The 22096-nt window shown below is 39.9% G+C and overlaps 1 protein-coding gene across 1 annotated transcript in view; it reads left to right on the top strand.

Annotated features, from left to right (window-relative positions):
* Positions 1-21782, top strand: part of ZZEF1 (zinc finger, ZZ-type with EF-hand domain 1) — a 54139-nt gene extending 32357 nt beyond the window's left edge. The window contains exons 35-54 of the mRNA XM_014953253.1: positions 987-1249; positions 2222-2394; positions 2975-3122; positions 3714-3850; positions 4279-4556; positions 5619-5793; positions 6325-6457; positions 8004-8200; positions 8795-8914; positions 10367-10555; positions 10904-11004; positions 11540-11675; positions 12782-13141; positions 14980-15123; positions 15986-16154; positions 17995-18093; positions 18830-18995; positions 20478-20628; positions 21142-21213; positions 21708-21782. Of these exons, the coding sequence (XP_014808739.1) occupies positions 987-1249; positions 2222-2394; positions 2975-3122; positions 3714-3850; positions 4279-4556; positions 5619-5793; positions 6325-6457; positions 8004-8200; positions 8795-8914; positions 10367-10555; positions 10904-11004; positions 11540-11675; positions 12782-13141; positions 14980-15123; positions 15986-16154; positions 17995-18093; positions 18830-18995; positions 20478-20628; positions 21142-21213; positions 21708-21782 (3286 nt within the window). The remainder of the gene's footprint in view (positions 1-986; positions 1250-2221; positions 2395-2974; positions 3123-3713; positions 3851-4278; positions 4557-5618; positions 5794-6324; positions 6458-8003; positions 8201-8794; positions 8915-10366; positions 10556-10903; positions 11005-11539; positions 11676-12781; positions 13142-14979; positions 15124-15985; positions 16155-17994; positions 18094-18829; positions 18996-20477; positions 20629-21141; positions 21214-21707) is intronic.
* Positions 21783-22096: the final 314 nt, after the last annotated feature.

Below are 22096 nucleotides of genomic sequence, written 5' to 3'. Positions count from 1 at the left end.
TTTTCTAGCTATGTGTTTTCTAGCAGTGTGCCCAGGTGGCCAAGAAAGCCAACGGCATTCTGGCTTGTATTAGAAATAGTGTGACCAGCAGAAGTAGGGAGGTGATTGTGCCCCTGTACTCAGCACTGGGGAGGCCACACCTCGAGTGTTGTGTCCAGTTTTGGGCACCTCAATACAAGAGAGATATCGAGGTGCTGGAGCGAGTGCAGAGGAGGGCAACGAAGCTGGTGAAGGGCCTAGAAGACAAATCATATGAAGAGCGGCTGAAGGAGCTGGGGCTGTTTAGTGTGAGGAAGAGGAGGCTGAGGAGAGACCTCATCACTCTCTACAACTACTTGAAAGGACACTGTAGAGAGGTTGGTGCTGGTCTCTTCTCACAGGTAATTAACAATAGAACGAGAGGGAACGGCTTCAAGCTCCAACAGGGGAGGTTTAGATTGAACATTAGGAAGGAATTTTTCACCGAAAGAGTGGTCGGGCATTGGAACAGGCTGCCCAGGGAGGGGGTGGAGTCACCATCCCTGGATGTGTTTAAGGGACGTTTAGATGCAGTGCTGAGGGATATGGTGTAGGGGAGGACTTTGTAGAGTAGGGGAGATGGTTGGACTCGATGATCCCAAGGGTCTCTTCCAACCTCAATGATTCTATGATTCTATGATTCTATGGCTGTGAAAGTTGCAGAAGGAGAGTTTTCCTGAACAAGTGAACAGTGCTGTGGGGAGACAGCACAGGTTTCAGTGCTTGACACCAAAGCTCTCAAAAACTTTCATTTCTGAAGCAGGAGCTCTCGTGCCAGCTCAGACTCTGTCCAATGAGCCCTGCTGAAGCCAGCGAGGCTCTGACAATTTACCGCACTCAAAGGTCTACAGTTTGAAACTCTGGAATATGTTGGGTTTTTCATAGTTTCCTGCAAAGGTGTGGTGTGTTACTACATTGGTCAACGAAAAGGTGGCTGCATTTCCAAATGATGTACCTTTTTCTTTCAGTCACTTGCCCACCCACAGCATCACGGTGTACCCAATGGTGACCATTCGGATCAGCGACCGGCAGAGGCTCATCCAACCCTACGTCCACAATTACTCCTGGCTCTTGTTTGCGGCTCTGACTCTCTACAGTGCAGATCTGGCAAACGGGGAGGAAGTAGATGGAGAGAAACTGGATTCACAGGTCCTCAGCCACGCCAGGGTTCTGCAACATCAGTGCATCCAGCTCATTGGAGACTGCCTGCTGAAAGCCCAGCACGGAAAAGGTGACTCAGCTCCTCCTTCACTGAAACAATGGTTTCTAGCAAGTGTCAGAAAAATCTGTGATTACTCACTTGGAAGTTTCCAAAGGAAAGGGGAAGCTACTGTGTACTTCACTGAGAATAACTGTTTATGTTGAAAGCAAATGTAGAACAAGTGTCGTTCAGGGTCACTGGAAGATGGAAAATAGGGTGCTTGAGAAAATTAATTTTATGCTTATATAAATATTGGAGACAACTTGGCAACTCTCGGGTTGTTTTTTTTTCCATCTTACATGTTGTAAAGGGATCAATCAATATAGCTGCGTGTCCTGTTACTAACGTGTTACTGGCAACCGAAGGACTTGAAGGAAAGCAAATAACTTGGTGGAAAATGTTTTTTGTTCTGCATCTCTTGGCAAGAATTTTTTAACCTTATGTGTGGTATGAGATAAGTTTCTGGGGATGATGTCCATTTGCCTGGAAACAAACGTTTCTCTGAACCAAAACCTACTACAGAAAACAGTGGTACAATAGAAACCCATGTTGAATGTAACGGAAATTCTAGACTCAAGTTCAAATAAGTTTTCTGGTAGTTGTTTTTGAGCAGTTCCAATACAGCTGGAATACCTCCACCACCACAAACATATGCATATTCATTATTTAATTTGTGTTTAACATACAGTTTTATTGTATAGATACTTAAGTGGTCAGAAGATTAAAAGATAAGACAAATTTAATTTACCTTTCATAAGTTATAAGTTTAATTAAGACTTCTACCTCGATGGTATCTTTGTGAGGTGGAAAATGTCACTGCTATTTTTTAATGGACCTACATAATTAAGTGAACATGATGGGGACCATCTTTTTGATGGAGCTGATGTTCAAAAGAAGTGTGCGAGGGGAAGTTTGCAGTTCTTTCAAAATGTTTCAGTTCTGGGTTTTTGCCTCTCTTGCTACTCAACAGCTTAATAGCTTTTGTAACTTTCTTGCTTTCAGGCCTGAAAAATTTAGCTCTTCTCTGCATGCTCCCAGAAGGTGAATCCTTCTCAGAGAACGACACTCTTCCAGTCAGTCCTCCCACAGATGGAGCTCCAAAAAGTCATACTGGTGATAAAGCAGCGACGGGAGGAGATGAGAAACCCAGCACAGGCTCTTTTATGCATTCTAATGTGAGTACCCTCTACCTACAGAACCCCCAATATCAATTAGATTCAATTAGTGCCTTCTTCAGAAGCTTAAACACCCTGTTCTGGATACATAACTGAAATAATGGATAGTCATGATTTCATTTGTAGGTAGAAGTCGGGGAGCAAGGGAGCAGTTGGTGGTTCATTTGTTTTTTATTAGATCCAGCTGATCAAAGATAAAAGCATCACCTTCTGTTCCTGCAGGCATCTGATTCACAAAAGCGTTGGAGGGAAGGGGCAAAGATCATTCTGTCTGAAAGGGTTGTCATTTCCCTCAGTTGTTAGCTCTTTTTAGGTAGGAGAACGAGTTTCCTGCAGTTTTACAAAGTGTATAAAACTATTACAGTGCAGTAACTTTATGCGTAGAGATTTGAGGAAAATAGAAAAATGTTATTTTCAGTGTATGGAAGCTTAGGACATGTATAGATCAAGAAATTCTTAACGAATAAAAAGTTTGGATATTCAAGGAAAAATGCTTGTCCAATGCAGATGACTGGTGGCTTTTTTCCATGGCTGTCTCTGCAGGTATTAAATTTTGTTTTAATCTTTGTTTTATTTTTAGGGGAAAGGAGGCACTCATGGTGAAATCCAGTCTCCTGCAGAAGATAAAGCAGGAAAACAAGGAAGTGAAAGCAAAGCTGTCTTTGCAAAGAAAGCTGTTTTGAGACAAGAGTCAGACTTGTCTGTGGATGATAATGTTTCTCCAACAGGTAAAAGATTATTTCTCATTTTCCCTGTCACTGAAATATCCATTCATATGCAAAGCAAACAGCCACAGTTTTTGTTCCTAAACCATTTTTTGTGTATTTGCAAATGTCTTTAATGTGAGTGAGCTGTCTCTTCTGTAAAAACCTGCCAAGCACACAGCTTTGAACAACTGCTACCTTGTGAGCAGTTTAAAGGAGTTTAGAAATGGGTGTAGAATTCCACCAATATATCTCTGTGTATAGAGATTATAGTTCCTGTTGGTTTAACACTATACTTCCGAATTCTTACACACTTGGAGACACAAGTTAAGTGTCTTACTCTGTTAAAGACTGGTATTGTTAGAATTATGGTAGTAAAATGGATCTGTCCCTAGAACTGTCCTTTGTGTTTTTGAATAGATGGTGTAAATCTCTTCACTATCTTTTATACACTTTTATAAAGAATTGCTTTTCAAATTCTAATAACATTTTTTAAAAAGGGTTTTTATCCTTAGATTGTAATTATAAAAATTAAGCTATCGCTTTTTTTTTTTTTTTAATTGTTTTTAATGTCATTTTGGGGATTCTCTTCTTTTGTTTTAATATGAAAAACAGATGACTGCCCTTTGGAGGATTCGGCCCAGAAGCAAGCAGAGAAGGTTTTAATACCAAGCCAGGAACAAGTGTTTGCTGAATGCTCTCAGAAGAGGATTCTAGGATTGCTGGCAGCGATGTTACCACCTTTCAAATCAGTTAGTTCTTTTTGCTTTCAACATATGTAGTTTCCTAGATATCACAAATAACATGAATAAAATTCATAGCGAATTAAATGTGGGAGATGGGCTCTTGTTCCTTACGTGTTACAAAATGTGAATCAGAATGTCTTAAGACATTTCACATTACTAAGGAATGTAAGGGGGAGAGGGAAGGGAATTTTAATTTATCTGTAAAGCAGTCTATCTTAACTCTTCAACACCTGCAAAGTTTAAACCATGAGCTTAAATTTATGTGTCGGGTCATCTTAACAGGTCAACCACAGAAGTAGGAACCTAGTTTCTCATTTCCTTTTGTTCCATTTGAAAGAGCACTAGAACAGAAGATTTTTGTGTATGCTATGCCTTTGACTAAAAGTCTTGTTTTCTTTCCCTGCCTGACAGATTTTATTTTTTTTTTTTCATAGGGCTCCACAATGTCTTTGATTAACCTGGAGCAGATACTTCCACTGATGTTTCAGGTTGTAATCTCAAACGCTGGCCACCTCAATGAAACTTACCATTTAACACTGGGCCTTCTGGGCCAGTTAATCCTGAGGCTGATGCCTGCAGAGGTGGATGCTGCCGTGGCTAAAGTCCTTTCCACCAAACACAATCTGTTTGCTGCGGGAGATGGGGCTGCAGTGCCAGAAGGCTGGAAGACAACTCATCTTCTCTTCAGTCTGGGAGCTGTGTGTTTAGACAGGTGCTTTTTTCTTTAAACCTATTAGTTGCTCTCCGATGACTAATACTAATTGTCTGTCATGTGTGCCTCAGGCATAGAGGCTTTTTAATAGAAAGTTGATTAAACCTGTACCCTGATCATGGAAGGGGCTTAGTATTCTGCAGCTCTTCTTGCAGTGAGAATCTCTTAATTTCCTTCTAAAAGAAGGCTCTGTTGAAGAGTAAGTTAATTTTCTGTGCTTACCTACGTAGCATGTTATGGTGTAAGAAGTAAGGTTTTGAAACTTTGAGGAAAACCAAACTATAGTCCTGTAGTTTTTGTATGACATTAATTCTCTCCCTCGAGTTACCTCTCGCTTGGGTAACTTGGGAAAGGAGGAGAGTGTGACGTGGTAGCTGTCACCAGGGCTGAGCTCTGGATCTGGCCCTTTTGTGTAAGAGTATTAGAGAGAGATTTTTGTACAGTAAAATTTCCCTGGGAACAGCCAGGATGGGCAGGGCAGATGTTCCATATTGAAGATCTTGAGAAAGCTCTCAAGCATTCTGACGTTAATGTCATGTTTGTTAAATATGACAGTGTTATTTTTCATTGTAGCTATGTTTTAAAGGGAGGGTCCATAAGCAGATAGAAAAGTGTATTAAATTTAAAGGGAGAAAGACTAAACTTTAGAGCAAAGACTAACTTTAGAGCAAGGAAGTCTGTCTCAGGTTATTTGTGTAGTTCACAGAGCAAGAGCAGGTAGTCACGTACGTGGGAAATAAACCACTTGGTTTTGTGCAAAGAAAAACTTCTGAGCTCTAAACTAAATTTAGGAATTAAAGGTGACAATGTTCAGGCACACTTTGATTTGTGACTGTAAAGCTGTTAAGAAAACAGAGTAGTATTTATGCTCTAGTGATGGAAAACAAAACAGAATTCATATGTCAGCTGACGTGAAAGCTTCAAATATTTGGAAAAACATTTCCATAATGATACGAAAGCCGTAGCTGTGACAGATGAACAGTGATACGCTGTCTTGAGGAAAAATAGCTTCAGGTAAGTCTGTAGTCAGCCCTCCTAATTCAGCCTGCTCTTGCTTTCCAGTCGTGTAGGTCTGGACTGGGCAAGCTCCATGGCAGATATTCTTCGATCTTTGAACTCTTCTGCGCAGTGGCATAATGTGATCGCTGCTTTCACCGACCATTGCATTAAGCAGCTGCCCTTCCAGCTAAAGCACACCAATATCTTCACTTTATTGGTGCTGGTTGGGTTTCCTGAGGTAAGTGGCCTATCGATACTAAAGGAAACTAAATTGCTTAGAGCTTTTAGGTTTCTACTTCTAAATACTACGGATTCCATCAATTGGGGACATCCATTATAAACTGTCAAAACACGGTGTGTGTCAGAGTTCACATCTTTCCACTTGCGCACAATTAATGTTTATCTGATGAGGAATAATGTGGCTGGTTTTGCCTTGCATTTCTCTGAGTGCTGCTTCTATCAGGAGAAAACCAGCTTAGCATGTTTGAGTATCAAAAAGGGCTTTTTATATGAGCAAAACAGTCCAGTCTCATTCTCGATAGTCATTAACTCTGATACATTGCCTTTGTAGAATTAATTTGGTTGTTGGGTTTTTTTATACAAGTGAACTGCCATTTTTCTAAAGATTGGCAAACCCCTGGCAGCGAGCAGATTGTTCAGCTGAAAAATACAATACCAAGTACAAGGAAATGTAACCAATATAAAAGATTACTCTGTATTTACAAATAAGTATTCCAAATGATAACTGAAACTTTTGCTGCAATTTCAGGTGCTGTGTATGGGGACTCGGTCTGTGTACATGGACAATGCTAACGAGCCTCATAACGTGATCATCCTGAAGCATTTCACTGAGAAAAACAGGGCAGTTGTTGTAGACATCAAAACCCGAAAGAGAAAAACAGGTTCTGTGTCATTTTTATTTTATCAAAGAATCACAGACTATTTCCTTACAGTTTCTTAGGGATAACCAAAAGCATATTGTAACTAGACCACTTTCTCCAGGTCTGCAGAGTTTGAATTCCATTATTAGTAAGTCACCTGATTTTCTGCTTTTAGGTTTTCTTTTTAAAACTCTGACATTTATTTTTATTCAGAAAAGGATTTAGGAAACTGTTGAGACCATTTTACTAACTGAGAGATCTCAGAAATAGGTTTTTGATTGAGTAATTGTTTCTGTTTTGAGATTTGCTTACTGCTTGTGTCTTATCCTTTACAAACATGTGCTTAATGTTTTAAAACAATTGCAAATCTAAAAAATGTGCATGCTGCCTCTGTGTACTGAAGTGCTGCTGTATAAAGGAAAGAGACTCGGAGCATGAACGTTCTGGGGGTAGTCCATTTTATTGCTCCAAAAATACTCTGTGTTTCCACTGGGAGCAAGATTTGCTACCAACAAGGAAATGAAGACCAAGAACAAACACAAATGTACTCATTATCAATTGATTACTTCGGAAATGATGCTGTGGTGGCTGTTTTTTCCTGGTCCTCTAAAAAAGCATGCCATAAGGACAGGCCTATCTTCTTTAATCATGGATTTTATAAAATGTCAGGATCTTCACTTCTTTCTTCCTCTCTGGAAGAACTTTTCAGAACAGTTTGGATACCCCTAAAATTTGAGACAAAAATTAAAAAGCTTTATACAGCATGAAATAGTGTATTTCACTCCAGGAAATTTTAGGTTAATCCATTTTAGGGCATATCAGTAGAATGTGTTGGTTATTACGGTGTCTAAAGGCACCAAAAAAACCCAACAACAAAACCCACCAGAAAACAACAACAAAATCCCAGTGAAAGATGCTGCCTCCTGGGTCCCATTCATTGTACCAGAGAGAATTTTCTTTCTGTATTTCACCTTGTTTAAAAGTTAAACATTTAACGTAGAACGAATCAGTTGGATTTCTAGGAGCCAGGGCTTTCAGCATTGTCATAGGTGACTTAATATTGTGAAGTTAATAATGCAAAGGTTGTCCTAAGATTTGACGATTGAAGTTTAAAAGACAGTTGGAAGAATCAACAGACTAAACTGCTTTTTGAAAGTGAAGATTTGAATATAGAAGCTCTTTTAGTTGTTTTTTTTTTACTGTTGACATTTTAAACGGTAAGACCAGCAAGATTTATTTCATGATATTAAGTGCAGGTCAGAGTTTTCTCTATTTTAATTGGAAAATACACCATGGCACTGCTTTGTATGCTGTACTGTTTATGTGCAAATATGTGCAGACAATCAGCTGTTGCCCGAAGTCACCTAGGGCTTTTTTAAACTTCACTGAAAAATGATATATTTTCTTGACCATTCAATGAATCTGAGAGAACTTTAGTACAAGACCATAGTTAGAACTTTCTTCATGTATGGATCGAGTTCATGTCCCAGCCTACTCATACGTACCCGTAAGAGGTGATTTCACAGCATTAAGACAAACCTAGTGAATTGTGTTTTTTCTCTTGTAGTGAAAGACTACCAGCTGATTCAGAAATGTGGACCAGAGGGCAGTGATTCCCAGACCCAGCTGAGACAGTACCTCCAGCACTTTGTGCTTATATCCACACACCTCCTGCAGACCAGCATGGACAGTAGCTATGCTGAGGCAGTGGAAGCAACGTGGGTCTTGTCACTTGCTCTAAAGGGGCTTTACAGAACACTCAAGGTATCTTTTCCCTGACCCAAAGAATGTAAAAGATAAATATAAGGTCATATTCTATCTCGCGCTGTCGAAACTTGGGTAGAGCAGGAACTTGACTAAGCACATTGGGGAACTAACACAAGTTCCTTGCTCTCTCAGCTGGCTCCTTTTAACCCCTGTCTGCAGAGGGGTGAAGATGTTGCTGAGCTTTAAGTAGTATTTGTGAGTCTGAATTGAAAGTTGGATCGCTTCTCCCCTGGTGGGGCTGACCATTCCTGAAAACTGAAGAAGAAATTTATAGGGGTAACACTTTATGGAGTGAAGCTCACTCGCCCTTTTTCTTACTCCTGAAGTATTTGAAAAAGGAATCCGTACTTTTTTGGACTGTCAGAGCAAAACAGATATCCAGTTACTACAGTGTGTGTGTGTCATAGGTGATACTCTTAAGGTATTTGAAGTGGAGATTTGTATTTTGGGGTTTTCTACGGACATGAAAGAAAAGGATTCCCAACATAGTTCATCTGGACAGGCAATTTATCTGAGGCTGTGTGATAAGGCCTTGCAAGCATTGTGATGCATTGTTCCCTTCTTATGTTTTATTTTTATGTGTCTGTGTAGATCCATGGTTTTAAGGAGATCCAAGCAGCCTTCCTTCAGTCTGGTTTACTCAAGCTTCTAGTGAAGAAATGTAGCAAAGGAACTGGTTTCAGCAAGACCTGGCTTCTCAGAGACTTGGAGGTATGAAAAGTTATGTTTTGTATAAAGTCAGGCTTCACAGAGTGGCATGAAAGGTTATGGCCCTGCACTTCCCCTTTGTGAAGAAAGTCATAGAGTCATAGAGTTGTCCAGGCCAGAAGGGACCTCCAAAGGTCATCTAGTCCGACCTCCCCGCAGTCAGCAGGGACACCCCCAACTAGACCAGGTTGCCCAAGGCCTCGTTGAGTCCCAAGAGTATTTCTAATTATACTGTATAAAAATGTTCACTTAACTGTATCCCTGAATCTGCCTTCTTCTGTCCATCATAATTGTGTAGATAGTAGTCTAACTTCTTTAAAGCAACAGCTGATTTTAATTAACCTGATTGTATTTGAAAGAAATTTGCAAGGTGAGGTACTAATCACCTTCTCAGTTTCTTTTATGAATTTTATTTAGACTGTTCTTGAAAATTCTATTCTTCAATTTAAATAATAATTGATCTGGAAGAAAAACATTACTTGCATTACTCTCAAGGTATTAATGCAGAGAAATATGGGCAAACCAATGTGCATGTGACCACATTTTTTCTGAATGTTCGTTAATTGCTGGAAGATAAGTGTGGCTCAACTGTTAGTTATGTTTTACCATAGACAAGAGTTGTGTTAATTCACACTTAGGACTATAGCAACAATAAGAGAGAGAAAGAGTAAAGGCCTGGAATTCTGAGAAGTTGCTCCAAGTGGTTGGTTGGAAATGGTGCAGAATCAGATCTGGCCCATGGGATCTTGCTGCCTCCTGCCCTGCAGCCAGAGCCAGCCCTGATCCCAGGGGTGTCCCACCTTATAGAATCATAGAATGGTTTGGGTTGGAAGGGACCTTAAAGATCATGTCGTTCCACCCCCCTGCCATGGGCAGGGACACCTCCCACCAGACCAGGTTTCTCTAAGCCCCACTGCAGTGTCTCACCACAGCTCTGCCCATGTCACTCCTCAGAGCTGAGGATGGCACAAATTGGAGGACCAGGGAAGTGGTTCCTCGTCCACTTCCAGGGTGGACAGTGTGTTCTCCCCGTTATGAGAACTAGTGGTGTTGGCTGTGCTGAAGCCAAAGGGATGTTTTCAAAGGAGAAGAACGTGTAGGGGCATCGCAGGCTTTTGGTGATAGTCATCTCTGCTCTGTGCTTGTCTAAGAATCCTCAAATCTTTGATGCACTGAAGTGGTTAAGTAATTATTTTTCTCATTTTTTTACACTTTTGGCTAATCACTTAAGTTGTCTTTCTAGCAGCCTGGAAGGTGTAACTCATTTGTGAAGTGGGAAATGATACAATTCTGTGTGTTAGTTTGGCCTTTTCTTTTTTTAGATGCTGCTTTCTTTTTAGAATAGCATGTGTTAAGCACTGTCCAAATCTTATGAAGTTCTTATAAAATGCTGCTTGCAGGTATACTAATAATATTTACAGCTGTCCCACCATATGCTACCTGTTTTCTGTGCAGATTTTGTCAATAATGCTGTATTCCTCAAAGAAAGAGATCAGTTCCCTGGCTGAACGGGAGGATACTGAGCTGGAAGAAAGGGAACAAGATCAAGATGTGGAGCAACCTGTTGTTGGTCCTGGTGATGTAGAGCAGAACAAACTTGATCCTCTGGAGGGTTTGGATGAAGCCACCAAAATATGCTTCTTGGTACTTAAATTGAATTTTACCTCCTTTGAGATTACTGGCAATTTGCTAGTTGCATAAAATATTTGTTAGTTTATATGGCTGGTTTTTTTCTAAATTTACAGAGTATGGGGCTATGGTTTCAGTGTATCATTGCCTAAAAGAAATAAACTAGAACACTATAAAATGTAATGAACGCTATAAAATCATTATAGTTTTTTGCTAAATTGCTTTTCATTTTTACTAATCCAGATATTAAACTCATTAATTCTCTACCTATATGATTAGTGGGAAAATAATACCTAGATCATCCTGAAAGAAACTCATCTTTCTTTTTCCCCTTGTAACGTGTTTTTTTGTCTCCTTGCTCAGATGACACATGATGCACTTAATGCACCTCTCCATATTCTTCGAGCCATGTATGAATTGCAAATGAAAAGAACAGATTCTTTTTTCCTGGAGGTTCAGAAGAGGTATGTGAAAGACTGGGCCCAGCAGAAAAAACAAGTTACTGGATGTGGGTGGTGATCTGAAATCTAACAGGTGCCAAATAGAAATTGTTCCAAGGATACGATTTGGTTTTCATGTGTGAAAAAGTAAGGAAATAAACTCCTACTAAGTTGTATTTATGGAAACAAGTCACCATCTTCTGAGATATGTTGCGTGTTCTTTTCAATATGACAACTCCCATATGAAGATCTACTATGTCTCTGAATTATCCTTACTGGGGTGGGACAGAGTTTACGTGTGGCTTCTAGTAATCAGAGCATGTCGTGGAGCCACCATGTTCTCACAGAGATGAGCAATTTTATGACATTTAAAGCCTTTGACTTGTTAAAACAGGGAAGTTAGTTAACACAGTATGATAAAAATAGGTAGAGTTCAATGAATCTTTCTAAAAGAGAAGGTGGGAAGATTTAATTTGCATTTAATTGTTCTAATTTAGTTTGCATTGCTTTCAAAACACGTTTGTGTGTTTTAGTTTTTTCTCTTTTTGCCTCTTTTAAGGTTTGATGGAGATGTAATTACGACAGATGAGAGGATCCGAACACTGGCTCAGAAGTGGCAGCCCAGCAAGCGGTTGAGGCTGGAGGAGCAGAGTTCAAAAGCCGTGGATACAGATATGATCATCTTACCCTGTTTGGTAGGTGCATCTCCACAAAAAGGAGCAGTTGGGAAATAATTAATTTAGGCATTGAGTAACTTCAGTTTTGTTTAGTACCTTCAAGCCTGAGATTTTTATGGGTTTTTTTAAGATCTGAAATAAACCCTTGTTAATGTTTTATGTCAAAATGAACGAGCAGGTCCAACAAAAGGCAAGTATTTCTTCCTTGTAATTTCTCCCTTAAGGAAGCAAGAGAACTTGATTCCCAGGTCAGGAGAACAAATTGTGATTGCTGTAATTTCCTCTCCTTCTACAAGAGAGATTGTATTTAATTACTGTAAGCTTATGCCGTAAGTGTTATTGTTTTAGCATATTATTGTTATCTCACAGTCATTTCAGCAGGATGAGGAAGCAATGAATTTGTCTTGTGAAGTAGACTCCACGCTTGCACGCTTTAGGCTTTGCATTCAATATCATGGTCCCCACAGCTCTTTGCTTTATTTTGGGTGCTGATCCCTGGCTGTGCGGTATCACCAGCGCAGTTGTCTATCAGTTGCATGACAAAGTGGATCAAGGGCTTCCTGAAATAGTTTCACATAATTCTAAGAAAGAAAAAAAAAAAAAAAAAGGCCCTAAACCAGCTTATACAGAGGCTGTGAAATATCCACCCCTGGAAATCCTCCAAATTTAACTGGACAAAGCCTTGATTTTGAAGTTGGCTCAGCTTGAAGTCAGATTTGGACCAAATGATCTTCAAGGTTCCCTCCCAACTGGCCTCATTCTGTGTCACAAACAGGATGGCACTTTGTTGCTTTACCTCTTTAGGTCAACTTAAAGTAAGGCTTCTGGTTAGAATTCTAACTGCTGGTTCACTCCTGTACAGTCATCAATGCAGCAGAGTGGAGTGATGTTTGTGGACATAAACGGTCTTTTTGAGGAATTCTGTCGCTGTAGGTGTGTGAAAGATCACACTTTTGTGTTCTTTGTTGCCTCTGATCTTCAGTACGTACAAGACAAATTGATTTGTAAATTCAGCTTGCAGTCTGGTAGACTGGTCCAATATCCAAACAGGAAGAAGTAAATCGTTGAGAGCCTGTTTTCAAACTTGCATTTCTTTTTTCTTTTTTCTTTTTTTCTTTTTGCAGTCAAAGCCTGCACTCTGTGATAAAGCAACAGAAGAAACCAATCCTGTTGCCCAGAAGCTGATAACCAACACGGAGAGCGATCTCCAGCTGAGTTACGCCAAGCAACGCCGCACCAAGAGTTCCATCCTCTTGCACAAGGAGCTGGACTCGAGAAGTAAAAAAGCTGTGAGGGACTACCTGTATCGTGTAAATGAGGCAACTGCTGTTCTTTATGCCAGGCACGTGCTGGCCTCCTTGTTAGCCGAGTGGCCAGATGACGTGGCCATAAATGAGGAAATCCTAGATCTCAGTGGCCCGGCGCATATGACCTACATCCTGGACATGCTTATGCAGCTGGAGGAGAAGCAGCTGTGGGAGAAAGTAAGTGGGTTTCACCTATCCATGTGAAGAAGCCCTGTGCCTACGTGCCACAGGACTATGACTAACCAGAATACTTGCCGTTCCTTTTTTAAGCTAAACCGAAACTCCCAAAATTTAAATGAGTTGTGAAAAAGCAGTTGGAATCTGTCGGCGTCTTAATGCACTGATTTTGTTAACAGAAAATGGGAAAACTAGCTCTGTGGAGACAGCTCTCAGTTGTGAGAGAGGTATCTGGGAAAATAAATCTTATAGAGAAATTGGTAAAATAGGCAGTCCATTTTGAAAGCTGCTTTTTGTTAAATCTCAGTGTGTATATTGTCATACCTGCTACTCCATTGATGAGCTGACTGTTACCCTGGTGAAACCAATCTTTGAAATATAATAGAATATTCTAATGAGAATGTCAGCTCAATGCTTCACAGCAATTGAAGCAAATCAAGTGCTGCAAATCTCCAAGGAAGGAATTACAAAATAAACCAGAAGGCACCGGTATGACGCTAAACCAATAGTGTGCTCTCATCTCGACCTCAGCATGTGACCTGACTCCCTCATCTCATTTAAAAAAAAATAAAAGACAAAGAAGAAAAAGAAGATGCAGTACAACTGGAAGAGGTCTGGAATTATTATAGCCATAGAATAACTTCAATATGAGCAACCAACTAGTTTTCTTCACCCCAGATCTTTGCCCTGTGGGGTCGTGGGGGAAGGAGGAGTAATGAAAAAGTCTGTTCCTCCTTCTGTGCAGTTCTAAAACAGCCAGCAGATACTAAAGTTAACAGCAAGTATTATTCACTGGCCCTCCCAGTAAGAAAACAAAGGAGTGTCAGATTAAGGTAATAAGTGGCAGGTCCAAAACAAACCAAAAGAACTGGTTCTTGACACAACATGTCATTGAAATTGTTGCCGCAGGGTGTTTATGTAGGTTCAGAAAATGCCAGGATGAACTGATAGAATAAAAATCTATTAAGGTGTATTAAATTCAAAAGTGTACCCTTTGTCTTAGGCTATTCTGCAAGTGTGCGAAGGCAGAGAACTCATTTGGGGAGCTATGCTACATGCTGCCTTTGGTTTTTAAACTCCTTTTCCCCAAGAAATCAATTTTTAGGTGATTTGGAGATGAAGCTTTTGGCCTGAGCTTGCATTATGTTTTATAGGGGGAGTTAGAACGTTGCAGGTGAAGAGCTGCAATAGGTTGCTGCAAGGAGTGGAAAGAGGCTGGAGTAGCAGGACTCTGACTCAGAGCTTTGGTGCACTTTTGAGAAGTAAAAAAAAAAAGGGAGACTCAGGTTGTTTTAAATTATCATTAAGTGTGTCCTGATAGACTAAACGGCGTGTAGTTTGTCTTCTTAAAGACACAGCTCTTGCATCTAGTGCTTTCAAAGCAGCCACGTAACTGGTACTTAATCATTCCTTCTTACACATGGAGTTGTACATTTTGAAGGCTCAAATGTATGACATATTCTATTCAAATCAAAACCTGTAGGTGCAGAAGGTAAAGGTGTCTCTTTAGTATGTTAACAAAGCTGTTTATCCTCCTTGTTTACACTTTAGTTTACTGCTAATTCTAACATTTGTTGAAAGAGATGTAGGTAATAGGTCTCATGTTATTATCTGATAAAGATCCGGAGCAGAGGACAGAGTAAAATCTGCACCTACAGAGGTGACACTTCTAGACATTGTTTGAGAATTTGTGTATTTTCTTGCTAGTAGCTCGATTCTCTCTTCCAAAATGTTGTATGGCTAGAAATGAGTTGTGTCAGTCATCAGCACTCAAGTGTGCAGATGCTGGTTTGATAGCTGTAGCCAGTGGTACTGACCTGAGCTGGTGCTTCTCCCAGATCCTACAGAAAGTGCTGCAGGGGTGCAGTGAGAACATGCTGGGCACGATGGCACTGACAGCCTGCCAGTTCATGGAGGAGCCCGGAATGGCCGTCCAGATGCGCGAATCTAAACATCCCTATAACAACAATACTAATTTTGAGGTAAGTGACACACATATTGCAGTGGGGAGGGGGTTTGTGTGGTTTGAAGACTCGTTGCAAACTATCAAGGTGGTTGGAGCAGGGTCTGCCAGTGTTCTGTGTGTACACCCAGGGGACTTCTGTGCTTGGAGCACCTGGGAAATACCTCTTCACTCTTGCTTTTGAAGAGGTTGATGACCCATAAAGAAATACATTCAATAAGGCACTTTAATGTAGTCCTAATTCAATCATGCAAAAACTGCATAACTTAAATGGTTTTACCACGCGTGTGTTGGAAGAAGATCATATACTTAAATGATTTCAGGGCCTTAATGAGCAAATATTTCTACCCTTTCATCCAAAGGTCTGTTTTATTTGGTCTGTTACTTCCTCGTGCTGTTAGAAACAAGGAGTGGAGTCTTTCTTTCTTGTCTTCTTCGTTTTAAACTATCCTCTCCTGACACAAACAGCTTCTGATTTTCTTTTCTCGCTACTGTTCAAAAGCATTTTTCTATTTTACATTGGTAAGTAATTATTGCCTCTGGGCAGTCTTGGGAATGTTTTCTTCCCTGCAGCTCTTCTGATTTTTATTTTAAAAATGTATGTAAATCTTTACGATACGGCAATAAGATCAATATCAGCAATGATTACTGTTTTTTAAAAAGCAAGGCATTGCTGGCAATTAATTTTTACACAAATACAAAAAATGGGTTATGCTTTACATTGTTATTTTTATCAGGAGTTAATTTAACAAAAGAGGTTGGTTTTTTTTTTTCCTATGGAGCTGCTATTCTGTTTGTGATATCTCCCTTGTTCACATGGGGAAAGCGAATAAGCTTGTTGGTAAAATGCTATATCCAAAGATCCTATGTTTCTTTCTCAGGATAAAGTTCACATTCCCGGTGCTATCTACCTCTCAGTCAAATTTGACTCTCAGTGTAACACAGAAGAAGGCTGCGATGAGTTGCTCATGTCCAGCAGCAGCGATTTCCAGCAGGATCGGCACAGCTTCAGTGGGTCTCCGCAGAAATGGAATGATTTTGAGCTTCCAGGTGAATGTGCAGGGTCTGAAAGTGCAAAGGTGTGAAAGTGCAAATTGCTGGGGTGCAGGACTCTTGAGAGAAACTACCGAAAGATGGCAGTTAAATGCAGATGTTCCTGAGATGTGGGGGGAAAAAATACTCCTTTTCTGGTCCCAGTGTGTTTGCTCTGACGTGCTGCTCTTGTGTTTGTTTCTTAAAAGTAGGCTTATCTCTTGTTCTGCTACTTGACCTTTTTTTTCCACGCCTCAGTCGAAGCATGCACTTAGCTACTGGAAACAAAGTTTAATCTTGATTCAGTTCCAGCGCAGTCCTTGTTCTGCACAATATTCACTTACATTGTTTCTGCCTTCTCTTACTTTCCACAGGAAGCACGTATTTTTTTTTTTTAAAAAAAAACCAAAACAAAACAGCCACCAGATAGGCTTATCTCTCGCCTCTGTGCTCAGAGCAAATAACCAGTGGGTGCCAATGCCTTCTCTCCAGTTGTTGCTGCAGAGAGCAGCTGAAAAAAACCCTGTTGTTTGACTGACAGCTTCAGCCTGTGTTCTCTAAGCACAGTTTTTGATGACACCAGTAGGAAGTGGTCCCCTGTGAAGTTGTTTTAACCCCCTGAGCACTGCAGCATTGCAGGGAGCTTTAAACTTCGAGTACCATCAGCAGCTGTCAGTAGACTCAGGAACTTTCTTAGCAACAAGCTTGAGTTCCAAGGTGCCAGTTCGAATTATTTTTGGATTTTTATGAACTCCTTGCTGTCCTCCTTTTCCTCCCAAAGTGTTGCAGAGGTTTGCCAAGAAACTGAACTTTGAGGGCCATTGTTTTGGAGCAGCCTTGGCTGTGAAACTTGAGTTTCACCTTGTGGAACTTTATTTCCAGCCAAGGCTGTCTGGATCAAGGCTCCTGATTTCATTTCACTCAGCAGGTGTTAGCTGAAACCAGGCATTTGAAAGCTTCTGGGCTTTTCACTTGATGGCAGGGCTTTCTCAAGACTCCTAGGAGTAGGAGAGAGCAATGGCTCTATTTCATGATAAAAAGGGGAACAGGTTTTTAGTTTTTTATTATTGTCTTTTTTTGAATCCGAAAAATTGTCTTCAAAGCTTTTCTTCTTTGTGAAACTTTGACAATTCTGTTTCCCAAAGAAAACTGGTGTGCTTGTGCCTGGGTGAGAGGGTTTTTGGTGAAACAGAAGGATATTCTAATTTATAACCAGATCTAGTACTACAGAGCACAATAGGTAAGGGTACGTTGTGTTTGGCATTGCAATAACTGCCACTGTTTATCTCTGAAGCTGTAGATGACAAGAACCTCTTAAATGTTCCACTTCCTGATTGCAAAATGGTCAAACATTTTGATGGCTCTTCCACTTTTAAGTAGCTAAGTTTAACCATTTTTTTCCCTAGAGTAACAGTGTGCAATTGAATTTTCTGACGTGTCAAAGCAGTGCAACTTCACTTTCACTTTTTTTTTTAACCTTTTGTTTAACAGATTGTGAACTTGACTGGCTGTGTAGGGGTTCTTTTTTCATAAATCCTAACTGATGCATAACACAAAAGGAAAAGTGCAGTTTAATTATCTACAGAATAGAGTTTCTTGAACTCCTTCTTCTATGTAGTTGACAGAAATGTAAGAGGCATTATCCTGGTAACTAGCTTTATACGGTGAAAACCGTGCTGTGTTTTGTGCCTCCTATTTATTGTGCTGTTCATAATTACCAAAAAGTAAAAGCTCACCTCTCCTGAATGATGATAGCTGGGATTAATTTTTGACAGCCTTTTCATTGGAGTGGTTTTAGTGATAGTGAAACTAACTCGGGAGGCTGTAATGTGGATTTTCTTCCTTCCCTCGTACCCAGGGGACACGCTCTATTACCGCTTTACTTCTGACATGAGTAACACCGAGTGGGGTTACAAGTTTACAGTGACAGCAGGTCACCTGGGAAGGTTTCAGACAGGTAAGCACCACTCAGAATGCATTGGAAAAGACTTTTTCAAGTTATTTTGCAAGCTTTGACAGACCTGTGGTTATCCTTTTTTTTATTATTATTTAGAATTTGCTTTCTCCGATGTTTTAGAAATAATGTGGTTAGTTTTGTTCAAGCTGAAGCTTGACTAATGTCTCTTATTTGCTGTGACTTTATGCTAGAAATACCAAATCTTCACAGGGGCTTGGAGATAACAATTAGAATAATGGGGGTTTTTTGCATTCAAAATCTCATTATATGACAGTAATTACACACCGGATTCAGTAAAGACTCCAAGGGGCTGTAATTGGAAACAGAAATAATTGTAATTGTGTTTTTAGAAAGTACTTATCCATTAGAATAGGCTGGATCTAATTTCTCGATAGAGCATGAAAGCTTTTGTTAGTTTATTTTAGAGTTTAAATATTTTTAATGAAATTGAAACTGGTGGATGACTTGTAATCAGCAAAACTACTTCAAATCACATAACAGCGAGGACCTGTGTTTTGTTTGGGCAAAACTTTTATTTCAGGATTCTTTGTAAGTTTTTTCTTGCCCCCAAAAAGACTTGTGATGTCAGGATGGAGCCTAGAATTATCTCAGAATTTTTTTTTTTTGTATTTCTGTTTGGTATTTCTTACTTGCCGAAGCCATACTTAATCTATGGAGAAACGGAATGGGTCCCTACTAAAGTAACAGCTGTTTGAATTTTTTTTTTTTCCCCCAGGGTTTGAAATCCTAAAGCAGATGCTGTCTGAGGAAAGGGTAGTTCCTCACCTCCCACTGGCCAAAATCTGGGAATGGCAGGTGGGGGTCGCGTGTCGCCAGACGGGCCACCAGCGCCTGAAGGCTATTCACCTGCTCCTGAAGATAGTGCAGTGCAGTGCCCAGAGGTGAGTGTGCTCTTCTGCCTTCTACGCTAAAAGGCCAAAGGCCAGGAGAAGAAAAAGTGACTAAGCTAATCATATTTTGAAGCTAAAAAACCATAATTTGAAGTAGATGGTCTTAATTTGCCTTTCAGATACAATTCACAGTGCCTTGATAGCAGAAACTTATGATAAGGGTTTTTTTTTTTTGAAAACACTTTCTCTTCTTATTTGGCTTTTAAAAAAGGTCCAATGAATTCAGATAATGTCATAAAGAAAAAAAAAATCATCCCAAAACAGGACAAAAAATAGATTTAAATTAATTTTCTAGAAGTGTATTCTTTTTGTATTAGTTGTACTTCAGAATTAAGGTGAGAATGGAATAATAAGCTGGTGAAATGAGGGTTGATTCAGAAGGGATACCTGTGCTGGTGCTCAAGTATGTATGGCCTGGGTATTTCTGGTGAAAATATATGTTCAAAAAAGTGTTGATCCTTTATAGTGTCTCGCAAATGTGTATAGTCACAGTAACTCAATAGAAAGGCAAGAAAGCTGGAATGCTGACACTTATCTCTGTTATCTCCTTTCAGTTCAGAATAAGCAAACTCATGAAAGTAACAGCATCCTACTAGCTTGTTTGGATTAAGAGAAGTCAAAAAGTATATTCACATACAGTAATAAAAATGGACAATTGCATAGAACTATTGCTTGGCGCTCTGAAAATTTTAGAGACACTGATCTACATCTAAGTCTGAAAAAATGATTTTGATATTACTTGTAATCACTGTTTTATTGTATTTTCAAGTTCCCTTAGGTTGTTTTCATCAGAAAATGTCTGCTTTGTCATGTGGGCAGCAAATTTAATTGCTAAAAGGTCAAGCCTCCGTTGTGCTTATAATATTTAATATTTTTCTTGTGTTAATCTGATGATGGATTCTGAAATTGAGTTTTCCCCCCTTTCTCCCCTATTGAACAATATTTGTCATCCTGTCTGTATGACAAGTGACATTGGGATTAGCTGGCTTTACCTCAGGAGTAGAAAGGAGGCAGGGTCAGAATTGTTTTCAAAGCTGTATGTCAGTTTTTGTCTGTCTACCCTAAACAAGGGCATCAGCTGCCCAGGGCTGTAGTTCAGTATTGTATAATTTCAGGCAGTGGAGCTACAACATTTAACAAAGTGATGTATCTAGTTTTTAGGTTTTTTATAAAGTCCTCATTTCGATGGCCAGGCAGTTTTAGAGAAGTCATTTAGACGTGTTCATGGATATGAGGTCTTCTCCACTTCACTGAGTCAGAATGAAATTCATTGTGCTGAAACCCTTGACTGAATTTAGATGTGGAAATGCTTGTTGTGTTTCTTCTTTTATTTATATATTTAGCTTTCAAAGTTGTGTGGTTTTATTCTTTTACATTATTTGGGTGAGGTTGTTTTGGTTTTTTTTCTTCCTGAAACAGGGATCCTGGTTATTCACTATTTCATCACTATTCCATTTAAATGACTTTTTTCAGGGACTGTGACCTCACTTTGCTGAAGCCACTTTGGCAGCTTTTCACCCATATGGAAAACAACTTGTGTCATGACATGGCCAAGCCTGGAATTCTCCTTCCTCTCCATCGAGCACTCGCAGAACTCTTCTTTGTCACGGAAAACAGAGTCACTGTAAGCAGTCCCTGTAGCTGTACCCCTCCTCCCCCTGGGGCTGGTTGTTTGGTGTTAAACTAAATGCAGTTTTCCTTTATCTTGGCAAAGTTCATCAGAGCTTTAGAAACATTAAATGCTTCAGAAACGTAAACAACTTGCTCTTGAGAAGTCTGGTAGCAGATAGAGGGGCATCCACCATAGGACCTTAAGTAATAATCGTGACTCTTTCTTGTGTGACCAAGGCAGTAGGCCCTAAAGCCACTCTTTATTCTGAGAGAAATGCTGATTTAATAATTAATTTAAAGGTATTTGAATGTGGTTCTCCTTGAGTTGATTTAGAACATTACACATGAGCAGTCTGTAATGAACTGATTTCTGTGGGCACAGACTGTGTCCAGGAGGGGGCTTGTGTGTCGTTGTGCTACCTTTGATTCTTGGGAACTGCTAAAATGACGAGCATTTTAATGTTAATTAGTCAGATGATATCTTTGGTAGAAACGTTGGTGTTCATTGGATGCTTTTTGGCTGTAGGAGCTTGGATCTCTACAGGAGTATTTGCTTGCCTTAAATACCGAAGATCATCTTCATCGCTGCACAGCACAGGTAATAACATTGCACAACCCCAGAGCTGTCTGGTTTTGTCACATTTTTCTGGCAGACAGAGGTAATGAATGATTTCTCATTGCCCAGTGGAGTTTTATAAAATAGATATGAAGGTACTTGGGCCTTACAGTGCTGTGACAGGCCTCTGAAATTTGGGAATGAACTGCACACAGATGCTGTTCCTCTTTAATAGTCAGAAGATGCACCACAAACTGGCTGTCGGGTGGACTCAGGTCTATCTGTTTTACTGATTTTTACCTCTCAACTGCCAAAACATGGAAATGGGGAAGGGGCTGGTCTTTCAGGCACTGGAAATACAGTTTTCTTGCTGGAACTGCCTGGATGGGTGGCAATTACTGCGCTACCAGGAGGTGACTGGGTAGAAACAGGATGGTTATTTATCTATTTCTCTTTAATTTCATATGAGGATTTCTTTACACTTTGGGATTTGGGAGAATGTTTGACGTGACTCTGTTTTTCCTCCTCTCTTCTAGGCCCTGAAAAACATTGCTGCTATCAGCCTTGCCATTAACTACCCGAACAAATCAACAAGTTTCTGGAATGTTTAATACTGGCTCAGGCCGGAGTGCATGGGATAGAGTAGTTTGTCCATAGGAACCTTGGAACAAACAAAACAAACAAACATCTTAACTCCGTTCAGGAAAAGTTCCTTCAGCTTCAGTGTATGAGCACTCTGCAGCCTTCCTTCCTCCCACCTTGATGTAGAATTTGTAAAAGTAAAAGCGCACTTCAATGAAAAAAGCACATCTTGAAGTAACTCACGCGTCGCCTACAGTTATGTATGCACATATTGTAGCATGTTAGAGTAAACAGAACAAGACTTTTTTTTTTTTTTTTGTTATTCAGAGGAAGTAAGCGAAAA

The sequence above is a fragment of the Calidris pugnax genome, unplaced genomic scaffold (genome assembly GCF_001431845.1).
Source record: "Calidris pugnax isolate Ruff unplaced genomic scaffold, ASM143184v1 scaffold133, whole genome shotgun sequence".
NCBI lineage: Eukaryota > Metazoa > Chordata > Aves > Charadriiformes > Scolopacidae > Calidris > Calidris pugnax.
The sequence above is the reverse complement of the archived record's forward strand: the minus strand, read 5'-3'. Positions and strand labels throughout refer to the sequence as shown.